At 41.2% G+C, this 18,042-nt stretch overlaps 1 protein-coding gene across 9 annotated transcripts in view; it reads left to right on the forward strand.

Annotated features, from left to right (window-relative positions):
• FAT3 (FAT atypical cadherin 3) overlaps positions 1-18,042 on the forward strand; it is a 974,406-nt gene that overhangs the window by 609,731 nt on the left and 346,633 nt on the right. For all 9 annotated transcript variants that reach the window (XM_073612988.1, XM_073612979.1, XM_073612983.1 and 6 more), the window contains one exon: positions 12,397-12,458. In XM_073612988.1, coding sequence (XP_073469089.1) covers positions 12,397-12,458 — 62 coding nt within the window. The remainder of the gene's footprint in view (positions 1-12,396; positions 12,459-18,042) is intronic.

Raw genomic sequence — 18,042 nt, forward strand, 5'->3', positions numbered from 1 at the left:
AAATGTTGGTAGTTGCAATCTTTTATGTCTCGCAATATTTGCGCAACCGTTTTTTTAAGGCAAATTTTTTTGGAAAAAGTAGACTTTAATAATGAATTTTAGTGCACACAAACAAAATATTATACCCATTTTTTTTCTAATATGTAAAAGATGATGTCACGCTGAGTAAATAGATACACAACATGTCACACTTTAAAATTGCATATGCCCATGGAATGCCAACAAACTTCGGCATTTAATAATCTTCATAGGTGACACTTAAAAAGCCTTTACAGGTTACCAGTTTAGAGTTACACTGGTGCTAAAATTATTGCTCTTGCTCTGACTTTTATTATTATTTTTTTTGTTTATACTTTCTCTTTAAAGCCCAACTCCAGGCATTTTTTTCAGCATGCAGTGGGGCTGTGCCTGCACTGCCTGGGTCAGCTGCTCATTTTTTGTAGGTGTGAGCAGAAAGATTGCACTCACCTAACCGCTGATCTTCTAGAAAACCATGCTCCTCCATGGTCCAGTGGTGGACTGTTCCTCTCTATGGAGCATGCTCTGAGCGCAGTGACATCAGGAACAGTCTATTTTCAAAAGCACTGGAACGCAAAGGGGCATGGGCCGCAGGAACCAGTCTTGTGTGGGGTGGATTGGGGGGTCAGGTCTATCCCTAGAACAAAACAAACAGCCCCACTGCACGGGGGAAGAAAAATGTTCTCTGAGTTTTCCTTTCATTTCTTTTTTTGATCAACTTTATTGCTATCACAACGGATGAACAACATCTCAAAATTAGTGGTTTGTCAAAACTGGCCAACTTTAACTAATGGAGGAACTGACCAACAATTACAGACATCTATCGGAAATTCTACTCAATTTGGGCTTGTTGACCGCACTTCAAACAGATTATAAGGGGCATATGACCCTCTTCCATTAAAGAATTTTTCTACCTTTAAAGAGTGGTTTGTCAAAACTGGGCAACTTAGACTAATGGAGGAACTGACCAACAATTATACGCACCTATCAAACTTCTACTTGGTTTGAGCCTGTTGGTCACACTTCAAACAGATGAAAAGTTGTACTTTTGACCCTCTTCCAATAAAGAGTGGCTTGGACAACATAGGTGTCTGTAATTGTTGGTCAGTTCTTCCATTAGTGTAAGTTGGATAACTTCATGGAAGAGGGTCAAAAGTATGACTTTTCATCTGTTTGAAGTCTGGCTAACAGGCCCACACTGAGTAGAGTTCCTAACAGGTGTCTATAATTGTTGATCAGTACCTCCAATACTCCAAGTTGCCCAGATTTGACAAACCATTCTGAAATGGTAGGATGACTCTTTATTGAAAGAGGGTCAAAAGTACAACTTTTCATCTGTCTTAAGTCCCCACAAGCCCAAATTGAGTAGAATGTCTGATAGGTGTCTGTAATTTTTGGTCAGTCCCTCCACTAGTCAGAAAGTCTACTCAATTTGGACCATCTGGCCACTCTTTAAACACTCAGATTTCTTTTTATCTCAGATTACAGCACTCCGTTCTAGCTTTTTGTCAGACCTGGTCTTCGATATTGATCTCCATAAGCTTTATTTGCTACATGCCACAAAGTTATGCTAGTTATTCTAGCCAATTGATAGAAATTGATCTTGATATTGTTATTTATGTTTAATAAGGGGAATTCACCCATCCTGCTATGTCCCTTCCTCCTTTCACAATTTTTTTCCTTCCCAGTGATTCCTTTCCTGTATTTGTCTTATGTATTTGTCCTTAGTTCTCACTTTTGTCTCTATTTGGTTGTACATGCCTTGATGTACAGTTGATGGTCTTTATTTTAATAGATAAATGTGGTGTTTACGATACTAGGTACATATACTGTCGTTGTACCTCTTGTCAGTGTATTTGTATTTTTTATACATTTCAAAATGGAGAATTTTTTAAAAAAAGTGATACTTTTGGTACTTTCATGTTGAGGTGTAAGGTGGAATTGGGCACTTTATGACCGTGGCATTATTGATGTTTAGTGATGCAGAGAGCTGTATTTAAACTGGATGTTGGTTATGTTCCCACATCCTTTTGTAAAATACACCACTTATCCTTTATTCCACCCAAACTGGCTCTGCCACTGTTTTTACTTAACGTTTCCATGTCCTGACAGCTTGCTAATAAAGCAGATGAGGGCTCTGTGTGCCAGCAGCTATTACAGTTCACAAGTGCGAGTGTGTTGACAGGGCTTGAAATATTGAGCTGTCTCTATGACGGCGGAATGCCTCCTGTGTCTGCTTCCAACAGTTGTAGACTCTACAGCAACGTTGCGAGGACCCGCCGATGATTGAGATGATGAGGCAGCAAGATAGTCAATGTAAATCAATGTGGCAACGACTGGGATCAGACACAGAAAGCTGTAATGTCTTACTTCATGGCAGCCAGTGGGAGGTATGTGCCGTAATGTACCGTGTCCCTCATTAGAGGTGTACGCGTTTTGGCAGCATTGGCAGCCATTTTGTTGGCCAAGACAAGGTCTATAAACAGCCGGCCTATAAATGCATGACAAATGATCTTCTTCTCTTATGGGCAAGATGGCTGGATCTGTACCTGGACATAACACAGGGATAAAAAAAAAAAAAAACGTTTTGTTTAGCATCTTTACATACAGTAGATTAACAAAAACAGCCATCAATTGTATTTTGTAATAACATTTCACCATTATTTTTGTTTTGACTATTGTTATTTTTTTTAAGTAGTTTTACTGTAAATACAAAATATACACTTTATTCTAAAAGTTGTCCTGTTTAAAATGACACAAAAATGAAAAAAATGATGCATCTTCTACAAAGCATAGCAAAGTTATTTGCAAATGATAAAAGCTTTTTTTTTTCCAATTTTGTGCATTTTTTATTTGTTTTGCAACACTGAAAACAGCAGCAAACAAAACAAATGAAGACAAAAAATATTTATAGATATTTCTTTGGGAAAAAAATTGAAAACCATTTATCATTTTTCTTCCGCTTCACAATTAGGTGCCACTTTGTATTGGTCTATTACATAAAATCCCAATAAAATACATTTACGTTTTTGGTTGTACTGTAACATCACAAAACGTGGAAAATTTCAAGGGATATGAATATTTTTCAAGGCACTGTATGTGTGTGTGTGTGTGTGTATATATATATATATATATATATATATATATATATATATATATATATATATATATATATATATATACACACACACACACACACTATACTACCAAAAGTATTGGGACACCTGCCTTTACACGCACATGAACTTTAATGGTATCCCAGTCTTACTCTTTAGCGTTCAATATTGAGTTGGCCCACCCTTTGCAGCTATAACAGCTTCAACTCCTCTGGGAAGGCTGTCCACAAGGTTTAGGAGTGTGTTTATGGGAATGTTTGACCATTCTTCCAAAAGCGCATTTGTGAGGTCAGGCACTTATGTTGGACGACAAGGTCTGGCTCGCAGTCTCCACTCTAATTCATCCCAAAGATGTTCTATCGGGTTGAGGTCAGGACTTTGTGCAGGCCAGTCAAGTTCCTCCACCCCAAACTCACTCATCCACGTCTTTATGGACCTTGCTTTGTGCACTGGTGAACAGTCATGTTGGAACAGGAAGGGGCCATCCCCAAACTGTTCCCACAAAGTTGGGAGTTGGGAGGATGATAATGTCCAAAATATCTTGATATGCTGACTTCTTAAGAGTTCCCTTCACTGGAACTAAGGGGGCCAAGACCAACCCCTGAAAAACAACCCCACACCATAATCCCCCCTCCACCAAATGATTTGGACCAGTGCACAAAACAAGGTCCATAAAGACGTGGATGAGCGAGTTTGTGGTGGAGGAACTTGACTGGCCTGTACAGAGTGCTGACCTCAACCCAACAGAACACCTTTGGGATTAATTAGAGCGGAGACTGCGAGCCAGGCATTCTCGTCCACATCAGTGCCTGACCTCACAAATGCGTTTCTGGAAGAATGGTTAAACATTCCCACAGACACACTCCTAAACCTTGTGGACAGCCTTCCCAGAAGAGTTGAAGTTGTTCTAGAGCTGCAAAGGGTGGGCCAACTCAATATTGAACCCTAAGGACTAAGACTGGGATGCCATTACAGTTCATGCGCGTGTCAAGGCAGGTGTCCCAATACTTTTGGTAATATATTATATATATATATATATATATATCTATATATATATATATATATATATATATATATATATATATTATACTGTGTGTGTGTGTGTGGTGTGTATATATATATATATACACACACACACACATCCATGAACATAACTCCTACAATATATGGTCAAAAGTATGTGGGCGTCCCTCCAAAATAATGCGTTCAGCTGTTTCTAGTGAAGGGTACTGTCACTGCTACAGCATAAAATGTCAATTCCAAGTATGTACTTCCAAGTTCCAACCTTGTGACAACAGTTTGGGGGAGGTTCAACCCTACTAAACACCTTTGGGTGAATTTGAGTTGCTCAAAGAGACAGTGACAACTGCTAGATTAACACAGTTTGCTAGAAAGCATAAAGCTAATGCTGGGCTTTCTTATTGGAAAGCCCAGCATGGTTTGCAAACTGTGTTAATTTGTATTATTAAAATTTGCACATTTTTATAATTAAAAATATAAGTAAAACAGTTTATAAACTTGTTTATAAAAAAAAATCTTACTAAAAATAGTTTAAGTTAAAAAAAATCAATAAAAAAAAAAAAAAATCACTGCTGCTTTAACTGCCGTGATTGCGAGCCTTCTATCACACGCGGTGCTTCAGACCTTTTAGTCTCTGAAATCTTGCATGGCGCTGAGCTGGTTTATTTTTGTCACCCGGATAACGACTATACTATAAGGCTGAGCACAAGTTGGGTTTGTCAGTAACATTCTTGTTGGTAGTGTTAAGTAGTGTACTTCCCTCCTGCCGTAATCAATATGTGAGAACTAAGGGAACAAACCTATTCTCTAACGCACACACAAACAACCAACTATACACTATGATTATTTTCTGGCACATGAAGCGGCGCCATCTGGAACGCTCTGTATTGCAGATAGCAGCTTTCAAATGAAGTTTGCTGCTTAATTTAGAAGCAGAAAATATGTGTGTAATTAAAAGGCACTCTACGGACGGCGGTGCTGGTGAGTGGACATAGGGGGCTCTGACAAATGAGTATATATTAAACCTTAGTCTGAAGTGTCCTAACGGTGCAGTCAAACTTTTATGCCGCGTACACACGATCGGAAATTCAGCCAGCAAAAGACCGATGAGAGCTTTTGGTCGGAAAATGCGGCCGTGTGTATGCTCCATCGGACTTTTGCTGGCCGAATTCCAGCCAGCAAAAGATTGAGAGCAGGTTCTCAATTTTTCGGTGGGAAAAAGTTCCTATCCAAAAATGCGATCGTCTGTAGCAATTCCGACGAGCAAATTTCCTACGCATGCTCGGAAACAATTTGACGCATGCTCGGAAGCATTGAACTTCATTTTCTCGGCTCGTCATAGTGTTGTACGTCACCGCGTTCTTAGCGGTCGAAAGTTCAGCGAACTTTTGTGTGATCGTGTGTATGCAAGGCAAGCTTGAGCGGAATCTCGTCGCAAAAGCCATCATATCTTTTTCCGACCAAAATCCCGATCGTGTGTACGCGGCATTATAAAAATAATGCCAAGTTCCAGGCAGAGATCACAGTACTCCCCCTGACAATGAAGACAAAAGGATGGTGCTGATTATCCAAGGTCAACATCTACTTCTGGGACTGAGATGCTGGCTCAGAGACGGCACTAGTATGTCAATTGTGAAGCCTATGCAGTTCTGGGCTGTGTTCACAAATACTTGACACAGATCGGCCTTTCTGCTGCCTTGTGAATCGCTACAAAGTTGCAGTGTATAGTCTGATTGATCACTGGGGTGAGGAGTCAGGAAATGCTTCCTTCTGCCTGCAGAATACTAATGACATAATCTTACTATGTTATCAGACCAAACTTGTAAAAGCATTCAAATCGCTTTAATGGTTTGCAAAAAAAAAAAAAAAAAACCACTATAAAAAGAGAGAAAGTTTGGTCGGCGGGAATTTAAATGAGGCCAATCACTGTATAGAGTAAGCATGTGAGATATAAAACACAGTATTGCTTTTATGGGTTCCAACAAAAAGGGGAAGTTCTTAGGGACTTTGAATGAGAGATGTATACCAAAGAGCAGTCTTGGCAAAGAACATTTTATTATACCTTGTGAAATCATGTACAGAATGACACAAAAAAGCATACGCAGAATCACATAAATGCAGGGCATGCTAAAAACCACATATAAATATTGACGCCTTGGTTCTTGGCATATCATGGGGTTAAAGACAAGTCCTGCACAACAGGGCCACTGGAAGGGCTGGATGGTGTTGGAAAATCTAGGGTAAAACAATAAATATATATATATAAAACTATATATATATATATATATATATATATATATATATATATATATATATATATATATATATATAATAGATGTATATGTATGTGTGTATATATATATTTTTATAGATCACCACTGCATTCGCCCCTGAAGAGTTGGTATACCCCAACGAAACGCGTCGGACTTACATAGATGCATGATGTCCATACAGATGATTTTATGTCTCTTATATTATATCTTGTTTTATATATATATATATATATATATAATATAAGAGACATAAAATCATCAGTATGGACATCATGCATCTATGTAAGTCCGACGCGTTTCGTTGGGGTATACCAACTCTTCAGGGGCGAATGCAGTGGTGATCTATAAAGAAACAACCATATGGTATAATATTGTAACTGAATAATAGGAATAAGTAATGGGTGTAAGGGACAGGATGGACATCCCCAAAAAAAAAAAAAAAACATATTTTGAGGGCCAAAAACCTCTGTCATCAGCAGGGTTTAACAGTTAATAAGAACTTTAGCTGGGCTCAGCAAGACACTCTGCTATAGTATTCTGTATAGATAAAATCTTGAGTATTGAGTAGGTATTGAATTCCCAATACCACTTGGATTTACCCATTTAGGTATATTGTGGCATGTCAGAAATGTATTCATGCAGCTTTGTAAAATTATTCAAAGGTATGCTTTAAATATGTAGCGCTTACCCCTAAAGGGCTACTGAAATTTTCCCCGGGTTCTTTTCCACTAGTGTGACAACAGCCGGAAACACAGCAACAGTCACTCTTCTGGCTCAATGAAGCAGTCTAGGGGCTGCTTTTTACTGTATTTATTGATGAAGAACTTGGATAGGGTACCAGGAGCTATAGGGTACTCCAGAACACTGAAGGGTAATAAGAGGACATTTCTCACTCTGCAACTACTCCTTACAACAGTCCCTTTTCCAATAGCCCAGGGAATGGACAGCACTGGGACACCACAAGCAACAGGCCAAACACCAGGAAAGCCTTAGTATTAGTGTGCCAGGGGGTTACCAGCAGCAACAATAACTCAGATCCTGACTCAGGTCACTCAGAAGTCCTTTGGTATTTGGTTGCCTCCCTCCAGTGTCAGGCAGACATTTCCTTAGTGGACCCTCCAGACTGGATCCTTGGCAAATCCCCCTCCTTTAGCTTCAGACTATAGTAGCAAGTAGCTTTAGCATAGCTGGGACCTTGATGAGCTACTGGTAAATGTCAGCTAGGCTTCCTTGGAGGGCAGCAGTCCTCCAGGCTGGGAACTTCTCCTGGACAAGAACAGGGCAACTTCAGACTATTTTTCTCACTCTCAGCCACCATCTGAGCACTCTCCCCTAGGGATTGGGTGACAATACATAATAATGATTCAGCTGCTGATTTGCTTCATCCAGCCCACTACATACTAGAACTATTCAGATGATAGGGGAAAGCAGTCAAACCCACAGTCAGTGAAACTCAGAGCAGACCAGAGCAATCACACACCGCTCCACTGAGTACAGAGGAGCTAAAAGAACTAAATTTACCTAACCAACCTATTTTGGAGGCTGCTATAAATAATAGCTCCAGCAGGCAGTTGTTTATTTTTACCTTAAAGGTTCATTTTCCTAATGAACATAAAGAAGCCTCCAACCTGCCTTTCCAGGGTTCAGTTCTCCATTGATTTATGTGCTGTGATAGAGGCTTTGGTTGGTAAAAACATGTTGTCAGCATGATTAGACTGATGTTAACGGTCTTTGATGGGCAGATGCAGCTTGCTTTTGACATCAGTTTAAGATGCTTCTGAAATAATTCATAATTTATTGCAGGTGCATTTGATCTGCTTCAAGCCTCTTTTGCATGCCTGTAGTCTTGTAAGGGAACAAAAGCTGGCCCTAAACTCTGTGGACAACTTTCTGGCCCTGGGTGTTCTCATCTCTGCTTGGTGCAGCCAGAAGATATCCCCCATGATGTCCCCCCTACATTCCCCAACATGGCCATTTAACCTTCTCCATTGACTCCCCTCCATATTTTCCACCTTACCCAGAACCACATTTGCTCAGCTCCCAGCATTTCTTTGTTGCTCATACCCTCTTCAACATACCTTAGACCAGGGGTGTCAAACATAATTTCATTGCGGGCTGCATCGGCATTATGGTTGCCCTCAAAGCATTAGTTGTATCTGTAAGACTAGATGTCCAGAGCACCCCTCCCCCTTACATCAGATGACAACAGCCTTCCCCCCATCAGAAGTCAAGAGTTCCCCCACTCTCCCTTAAATCACAGTGCACACCCCTTACATTGTGCTGGAAGCAACTGTGGGGTGGAGCTGGGAAGTAGAAAGTGCAGGGTCTGGAGGAGGACCGGAGGAGGGTTGGAGCCAGCTGAATGGTGGGACCAGGGGAAGCAGAGACGAGGGGGTGCTGCAGCTGGGTCTGTAAGAGGCACAGGATCTGTAGAAGGAGTTCTATCCCCCTTTTCTACTGCCGCCTGCTGAGAGGGGGACGGGGGGAGAGAGAAGCCTCTCCACGGCTGAATGGAGAATCTCAGGATCTGGCAGATGAACTCTGTCCTCCTCTCTGCTGCCGACTGCTAAGACAAGGTGGAGGCAGAAACAAGGGGGTTGCCACAGCTGCAACAGAGGTGCGAGGGCCAGATGAAAAGGCCTGGAGGTCCAGATTCGGCCCGAGGCTCTTATGTTTGACACGTGTTTTAGACAATCCCTCCACTGGCTGTCAACCACATCTGCTGCCAGGAAGTTGGCCAGTCCCAACCCGAAACTGTAGTGGCTGAGGACTGAGGGAAACAATCTGAGCCAATGGGGATCTGCCTGACTTTGGTAATCATGTTATCTGGGCAGCACTAGCAAAAGACAAGCTGGTATTCCTTTCATACTGGATTTGCATTTAATATTTATTTCCTTTTTTTTTCATGTTTCCGATGTTTTTTTTAAAAGATATGACCACTAAAAATGGTTGGAACACAGGAATTAACAATACTAAATGTATGCAGTTGGCACATTAACTCCTGACATTTCCATTTTCTATGCCGGGAAGTTTATTGTTTGGACAGCTTGCCCTGTGGTTACTCTGAGCTTTTCAGAACCAATCATTGTCTGAAAACCAAAAGCTTTGTGCACTGCGCCTTACACATTTCAAAAGAATGTTTAAAAAAATCGTCATTTTATGAATGGAACTTTTTTTAATAGTGTTTGTTCCTCTAGATATATTGAATGTATATCTATTTGCAGCATATACTCATGTTTATTAAAGGGAAAATATAGTGTATTTTTCATGAGCAGCAGGGAGCAATAGAAGTATACACTTCAGCTTCTTCTTTATTACAGTGTCTCTGCTTAATGGCTTGAAGTAGAACTATGGCTGTTCATTAAAAAATATAAGTGCACCAACACTTAAATTGCCATTTTACCCACATCATTAAACGCTATCAATAAATTCTGTATTACATGCTGTTCCTACTCACTGAGTCACTATGGATTTGTTTTCTGTATTTTGGAAAAAAACCTGGTTGATCCTGCTGTTCTCTGTCTCCCCCTCCTGTCCATGTCCCTGCTGCAGTTGATGTTCCTATCCTGAATGTGATTCTTATGCCCTGTACACACGGTCGGATTTTCCGACGGAAAATGTGTGATAGGACCTTGTTGCCAGAAATTCCGACGGTGTGTGGGCTCCATCACACATTTTCCATCAGAATTTCTGACACACAAAGTTTGAGAGCTTGCTATAAACTTTTCCGACAACAAAATCCATTGTTGGAATTTCCGATCGTGTGTACACAAATCCGACGCACAAAGTGCCACGCATGCTCAGAATAAATTAAGAAACGAAAGCTATTGGCTACTGCCCCGTTTATAGTCCCGATGTACGTGTTTTACGTCACCGCATTCAGAATGATCGGATTTTCCGACAACTTTGTGTGACCGTGTGTATGCAAGACAAGTTTGAGCCAACATCCGTCGGGAAAAATCCTAGGATTTTGTTGTCGGAATGTCCGATCAATGTCCGACCGTGTGTACGGGGCATTACTGTTTCAGAAGAGGGAGGTTTAACCTCTGCTAAAAGCCTATGTATACATAGACAGATAGGCTATTATGGATTTGAGTTTAGGAGTTTCGGCAAAAGAACGTCGAGAGCTCCTAAACTCAAGTTTAGGAGCTGCCAGTGTATATGCAGCTTCTCTGGTGAGTTGACAACAATGCTGCACTGCTTCTTAAATCACAGCAGAGTTGCCACTCTCATTTGGGCAGCATAGTGGCTAGCACTTCCACCTAGCAGCACTGGGGTCGTCAGTTCAAAATGTTTTTTTTTCAAATAGTCAAAATGTATCTCTATTTAAAAAATGTCTGTAAACGAAACAAGGCTAAATGCAAGTTACCGCGTTTACAAGCTGTTACAGGCATTTGGCGTTTCAAATGCCTCTGAACATCTGTCCTGAACGCATTTTTTTTGCTTTCCAAAAAATGCTTCTAAACTCAACTGCCTAGAAACAACTATAAACGACCCTGTGTACATGTACTGATAAGATAACATAGAGGAGAGTTCAGGGGCAGCTGAAAAAAATGCCGTTTACCAGCAGTGTACATGAGGCCTTGGGGGCCTTAAATTGTAAGCTCCTTGAGGGCAGGGACTGATATGAATGTACAATATATTGCGAATAATTGATGGCGCTATATGAGTATTAATGTACAGTGGAACCTTGAATTACGAGCATAATTCGTTCCAGGAGAATGCTTGCAATCCAAAGCACTCGCATATCAAAGCGAGTTACCCCATAGAAGTCAATGGAAACTAAGATAATTCGTTCCAGATTGACTTCTTTTGTTTGCAGTTCCGCATTTGGCCGGGGGGGGGGGGCGTCGGAGTAACTCAGAAATACTCAGAGCGTGGACTCAGAAACCCTCAGAGAGGTTCAGGAACACTCGGGAACAGAGTATTTTCCGAGTATTTTCCGAGTGTTTCCGAGTATTTCCAAATGCATCCGAATGGTTCCAAACATCTCCACGTGTCACTGGCACGCCCCACCTCTGGCCAAATGTGGTAATACAGAGGCTTGAATCCTGCTCGTTTTGCGAGACAACACTCGCAAACGGAGTCAGAATTTTTTTAAAGTAATAGCTCGAAGTGTGAAACGCTCGTTAACGGCGTGGCTTACAATCCGAGGTATTACTGTATAATGATAAATGTAGCCTGGAGCTGCTTGCACTACAGTGGGATGAACAAAAACTTTGCAGAGGGTGTGACTATTTACATTGTCACTGCTGATTCACAAGCCCGTAGCTTGTCAATCAGCAACCTGGCCACACCAAGCTCTGTTCATTGCTTTTAGAGTTGACAGCACTGCCTCTGTTGCTGAAACCCTCTCACTGTGAGCCATCCCCACTGGAAATAAGTGGGATAACTAACCTGGCTGTGCTGTCTGGCATGGGTAAAAACTACCATGTTTCCCCGAAAATAAGACCTAGCGTGATTGTCGGTGATGGCTGCAATATAAGCCCTACCCCCCAAATAAGCTCTAGTTAAAGTCCTTGTAGGTCTTATTTTCAGGGTAGGGCTTATTTTCGGGGAAACAGGGTGGGGCTTATTTGGGGGGTAGGGCTTATATTGCAGCCATCACCGACAATCACGCTAGGTCTTATTTTCGGGGAAACAGGGTAGCTGTACAGAGATACATATCTTTTGGCAGTGAAGACATATTACACATTTGTATTTCAACTAAAGGATTTAGCTATGTGCCCAAAGTTCAGCTTTAACTAATCTAACCCAGCTATGTTGGAAAGCAAATTGGTATTATGTGCGTCTCTATCCATGCACTGAATAATTTAATGGTGCAGCATTCACTGTCCAAAGACTGATGGAAGTTGGGCTGTGCATTGATCTAAGAGGCGTAAAATGTGCTATTCAGACAGCTGAAAATGACTTAACAAAGTTTCTGATGATCTGAAAAATTCATTGATGACTTCTTTGCTTTCATCTAGGTCTCATTACTACAACATCACGAAAGTTGGACCGGGAACAACAGGCAGAACATTTTCTGGAGGTAAAATTTTCGATTTTTTCTTAAAGTATATGTTGCAGCATACCTTTTATATTTCCATTTCTTTCTGTTCCATCCCATGTATTTCCATCATTAGGGTGGCTACGCTGTCTTGCAAGGCCTCCCTGGAGCAGCAGCATAGCCACCCTGATGTGCATGCTTTCAGTCTATGGTTTTATGTGCCGAGGTTCTGTGCACATTCATGTAGGGGCATCATTCAAGACCTCCATTACAAGCCACTCCTCTGCTCCTCCTACATAGGCTATTATTGATCCTAGCGTCATTCCAAGTAACTCCCTGCACCAGTACTGTACACCAGACTGCTCAATGGTGTGAACAATGCATGTGCTTCCTGATCGGAAGATCAGCAAAGCAATGTGGAGAGGGACTGAGCAACGAGAGCCTAAAAAAAAAAGGAGAATAGTAGACTTTGGGGCAAAATTCTTTAAAATAACCTTAAATGTTTATAAGCGATGTGGAGTTAAAAGGTGTACTGTTTACATTGTATATCCCTGTATGTTGCGGTCGTTCAGGTGCTTATCTATTAGTTTCTTGAAACTATCAATGCCCCCCACTGAGACCACCGCCTGTGGAAGGGAATTCCACATCTTTGCCGCTCTTACAGTAAAGAACCCTCTATTTAGTTTAAGGTTAAACCTCTTTTCTTCTAATTTTAATGAGTGGCCACGAGTCTTGCTAAACTCCCTTTTGCGAAAAAGTTTTATCCCTATTGTGGGGTCATCAGTACAGTATTGGTATATTGAAATCATATCCCCTCTCAAGCGTCTCTTCTCCAGAGAGAATAAGTTCAGTGCTTGCAGTCTTTCCTTGTAACTAATGTCCTCCAGACCCTTTATTAGCTTTGTTACCCTTCTTTGTACTCGCTCCATTTCCAGTACATCCTTCCTGGGGATGGTGCCCAGAACTGGACAGCATACTCCAGGTGCGGCCGGACCAGAGTCTTGTAGAGCGGGAGAATTATCATTTTATCTCTGGAATTAATCCCCTTTTTAATGCATGCCAATATTCTGTTTGCTTTGTTAGCAGCAGCTTGGCATTGCATGCCATTGCTGAGCCTATTATCTACTAGACATTGTAGACACACTACATTTTCCATCCTGGATTCCCCCAGAGGTTCACCCCCCAGTGTATAGATTGCATTTATATTTTTGCCACCCAAATGCATTATTTTACACTTTTCTACATTGAACCTCATTTGCCATGTAGTTGCCCACCCTATTTGTTCAGATCTTCTTGCAAGGTTCCCGCATCCTGCAGAGAAGTTATTGCCCTGCTTAACTTAGTATTGTTCGCAAATACAGAGATTTAACTGTTTACCCCATCCTCCAGGTCATTTATGAACAAATTAAACAGGATGCCACTGTCGCAATTCTTCTCTTTGAACCATGGCAAAATTTACCCAACTTGTAGTGATCGGCAGGTTACTGCGTCCAGGCTCCAACATCTGTCAGATACATGCGATCAGCAGTGGCTGCTGTCAGCCCGCATTATCTTTATTTAGGGAGGAAGGTTATATACTTCCATATGCAGCCCTCTTAAAGCCCAACTCCAGGAGACCACTATGATGTTACTCTGGTGGTCAGCTGACCTCTCTGCTACCATTTGGGTTATCAGAGGCCTCCTCACTGAAGTATTTACGGAAGCTCCTAATCCTGACAAACAGCTGCAGTGCAAGTAACAGGGGATCCCCCAGTTCCCTGGAGGAGGGTCACTGTGCTGAATTTTCTAAACTAAGCTGCAAATGTACTGTCGTTTTAAGGCCAACTTATGCTTTAAGGGCTCCGTGCCTCCCCCCTTTCTTGTGGTCGCCATTAGCAGTATTTACTTTTATCCCAAACTTCATTTATAACATTTTTAAGTTATTACATTTTTAGTGTTACATATAAATAATGTTGGTCACAGAAGTATGGGTGCAGCATGGTGTGACAATTCATGTTGCAACAATTGGGTAACGTTATCTGTAGACTGACAGAAAATAATTATAGTAAACAGTCAAAGATAACCAAAGAAAAGGAACCACTCTTGCATTGAGATTTGGACCGTGGGGATTTATGGAGCATCCCTTCCCAATGATCTAAATCCCATCAGCAGTATTTTATCTCTTTCATGTTTTAATTTTTATCTATTCTGAAGACTTTAGGCTAGCTATGTAAGCTGCATGATCCTCCTTCTTCTTGCCTCTTCCCTGGACTGGGCTTTACCAGTGTAGATTGGCACCCCAGTGCACTGAGAATGAATGGTGCTGTGATGACACTCCCTCAAGGAGCAGGGCCATGAAACATTTCACTCACACCACGCGCCCACACTTCGGGGTTGAGTGACAGTAGGCATCATGCACCCCAGACGATTGGGGACATCTCATGGTGAAGTAGATATACTGTGGCAGCTCTGGACTGAAGACTGGTTTTGAATCTAGAATCCATTACCCAGGCAATCTTTTTAAAAAATAAAATTTTGTATAGAGTTGAGTTTTAACAGACAGACTGCCCAAACCAGTCTCCGCCTGAAACAAACCACATAGCGTTAGGTGGAAATAAAGGGTTTTCCTCATACTTGATTATATATGATATTAACTGTCACAGTGATTTGCACTCATCTTTAAATTCTTTTGTCTTGTCATGCGATGTAATTAATTGGCGTACTCTGGGTTTCACCGGGGAATAGTCTTTATCGGTTGATTATTCCGTCTCTCAGCATGAGTTTTACATGCTACATGGATTACTATCAAATAATGCAATATATCATCTGTGCATTTAATAAGGCTGTTCCTCCTTTTACTTGTGTAAATTTGGAAGAGAAAGAAGAGATTCTGGTCGGAAAAGCTTTCAGCGTTCTGTGACCCGGATCGGATCGCTGTCTCAATGAGCTTACGTTATGACCTAAAATTAAATTATGTTGTTAAATTAATTGTGCATGTCTCGCACCGTAGTTTGAAGGAACGTACACTATCAAATTGATTAGCAACAGGGAATGAGTTAAAGATCGAAGACACAACAGAAATTGCTTGAAATGCGTCCTATATATCTAGGTCAATCCTGGGCGCCATTTTTTGAAGAAAATAGAAAAAATTTGGTGATTAAAGATTAGATCCTATCTAAAGTGCTGTTTCCATTTTGAGCAGGCACCCATGAGCTGAATCACCTTCTTATGTCTCCCAAACATTCAAATGGCAAATTGACTCCATTGTAATTTGTGGCTTCGCTGCTTCCAGAAGGTCATAACAGATATGCCACTCCTTAATATGTCCATGCTGAATGAACACCATTGAGTGGAATCATGTGCCAGTTTCTTTTGTCTCTTGAAAACTTAGATATGTAGCCCAAAACAATGAAAATAATACCTCTCGAATACCCCCTAAACCTTTGTCAGTCAGATTGGCATGTGAATAGACTGGTGCAAGACAGACAGGATCGGCTTGTCAGGCTCTGATAGACTTCAGCAAAATGGTGTCCGTCTGCGCACAGACAACGACTCTCATAGTGACCTCTATGATTAGGCCCTGAAAGGGTTGAAACGCATCTGAGGAGTTCTCTACAGGTGGAGAACAAGAGCTGAAGCCATCTTTTACGCATTTGGTTCATATTTATGCAACAGGGAGTCTGTGTCTGGGTCAGACTGCCACCATTTTGTTGAAGTCTTGAAAACGTAGGGTACAATCACATTGTACCTGACTACAATTAGCTGCGAGAACCCCAGTAGGGGTTGCTGGCAAGTAGCTACAAGAGGCACCTCCATTGACAGCAATGGGATGATGCCGAATCCCGCAGCTAATTGACACAGGCTGTTAATAATCAATGGCAATAGGACCAAATAAAGTGTTGAGCTGTCTGCATCTCACATTTGTATTATTTCGACCAGAAAGTGCCAGTACCAGTAATGTCTTTTAAACCCATAATATTCTGATTTTATGAAGAATAAAGAAAAAAAAAACAGTTTGAGATGAGCAATAAAAGTAGATCATTTTGCTAGTTCCATAGTATATTTCATAATCTCCAGGATTTTTCTCTACCCTCAAAAACTGCTCTCCAAAAATACTCTGCAGATTCAAGCATCTCTTCAGACTTTTTCAGTCTTGTGTTAAGAGGCTGCAAGTGTATTGAAAATAAATTAGTTATGCCTCTACTGTATATTAAATGTCTGACAAGAGAGGTCTACAAGCAATATGTGTATAAACTATGGGGATCTACCAAGATCCGCTTTTCGCTAGAATAATTGCCAGGGATAAGAATTTCTTTATGTATAGATGTTTAATAAGCTAACAAAATCTGGCCAGTCTGGCAGACAATCTTAAAAAATGTCAGTGTCAGGCTGATAATCCTTGCCCCAGATTAATTCCAAAAATAAAACCGAAAACTTGTATAAATAATAAATTTGCATCTAGATGCACACAATCCTACCTAAGACCAGAATACTTTTTATAATCCTTTTATCAAGAAATACAACTCTTTTGCCCTTTTCACTTTGTTTCAGTAAGCTGACTTCCTTGACTTAAAAGCAGAACTTGGTAAAAATTGCAAGTAGGAAGGTTTTTTTGTCTATTTTGAAGAAGAAGAGACAGACTACATCTCATCTGCAATAAAAGCTTTTTACATTAGTGTTTGCAAAGTTCTTTTGAATGTACAATAGAATGGGCAGCTCAGTGTACATACTTGGCATGCTTTGGTGCGGAGATGAATTAACTTTGTAAACATGGGTGTTTTGTCATCCCCGGCGTGCCAATCAAAATGACCAAAGCTACTGAACCTGGAGAAGACCATGGAACTCACACACGTTGCATCACCAAAGGAGAGTTGAGTATTTGCAGAGTTTGGTTATACTCTAATGGCTAACCCTGCCAACTGCCTACCCACTGTCCAATAACACTGCTTAAGGATACCCCTAGCCTTAAGCAGTCTTATTGGACCATGGACTGGCCCAAATTATTTATAAAAGCTAAGAGAATTATTGCCCAGTCATGGTCATGTGACCAACTTGTCCTCTAATTACGGCATTTTCCACTGTTTTATATTCATACATGCTACTGAAGTTTCCTAGACTGTCTAAGATCTTGCAATCGTAGAGAGCTCTGCTGCACACCTTAAAACTTATTGTTGGTTTCTGTGTCATTCATTGTCATGTAACTAGTGGAGACAGGGTTGACAAAGGGGCTTCCCTTGTACCTCCTGTCCAATACCTCTGAAGATGGTGACAAAGAGTAGGACGACGTGGAGTGGCATGAGTGCCGGTTGTTGACTTAGAACTGCAGGAGGTCTGCGAATGTTTCAAGAACCTGCTGTCACTTGGATGCTGGGCACAGTGCGGCGATATTGGAGTGAGGATCATAGTAGGAGCACATGCAAGGTCAGCACTAGTACTGAATCGTTAAGCAAAGACATGGTTGATGATCCAAGGCTGAGCTCAGGGTCAGGTAAACAGTCCTAAATCAGCAGACGATAAATGAGGTTGATGGAGAACAACCTGAGGTCAACAATAGAAGGCAGAGGTCTAAGACAGATTGGGAGGCAAGCCAGGTAGATCAGAAGCACAATTCTGGTCACAGGAATAGCTGAAGACCAATTGTCAACTT

Source organism: Aquarana catesbeiana, linkage group LG02, assembly GCF_042186555.1.
Source record: "Aquarana catesbeiana isolate 2022-GZ linkage group LG02, ASM4218655v1, whole genome shotgun sequence".
Lineage (NCBI taxonomy): Eukaryota > Metazoa > Chordata > Amphibia > Anura > Ranidae > Aquarana > Aquarana catesbeiana.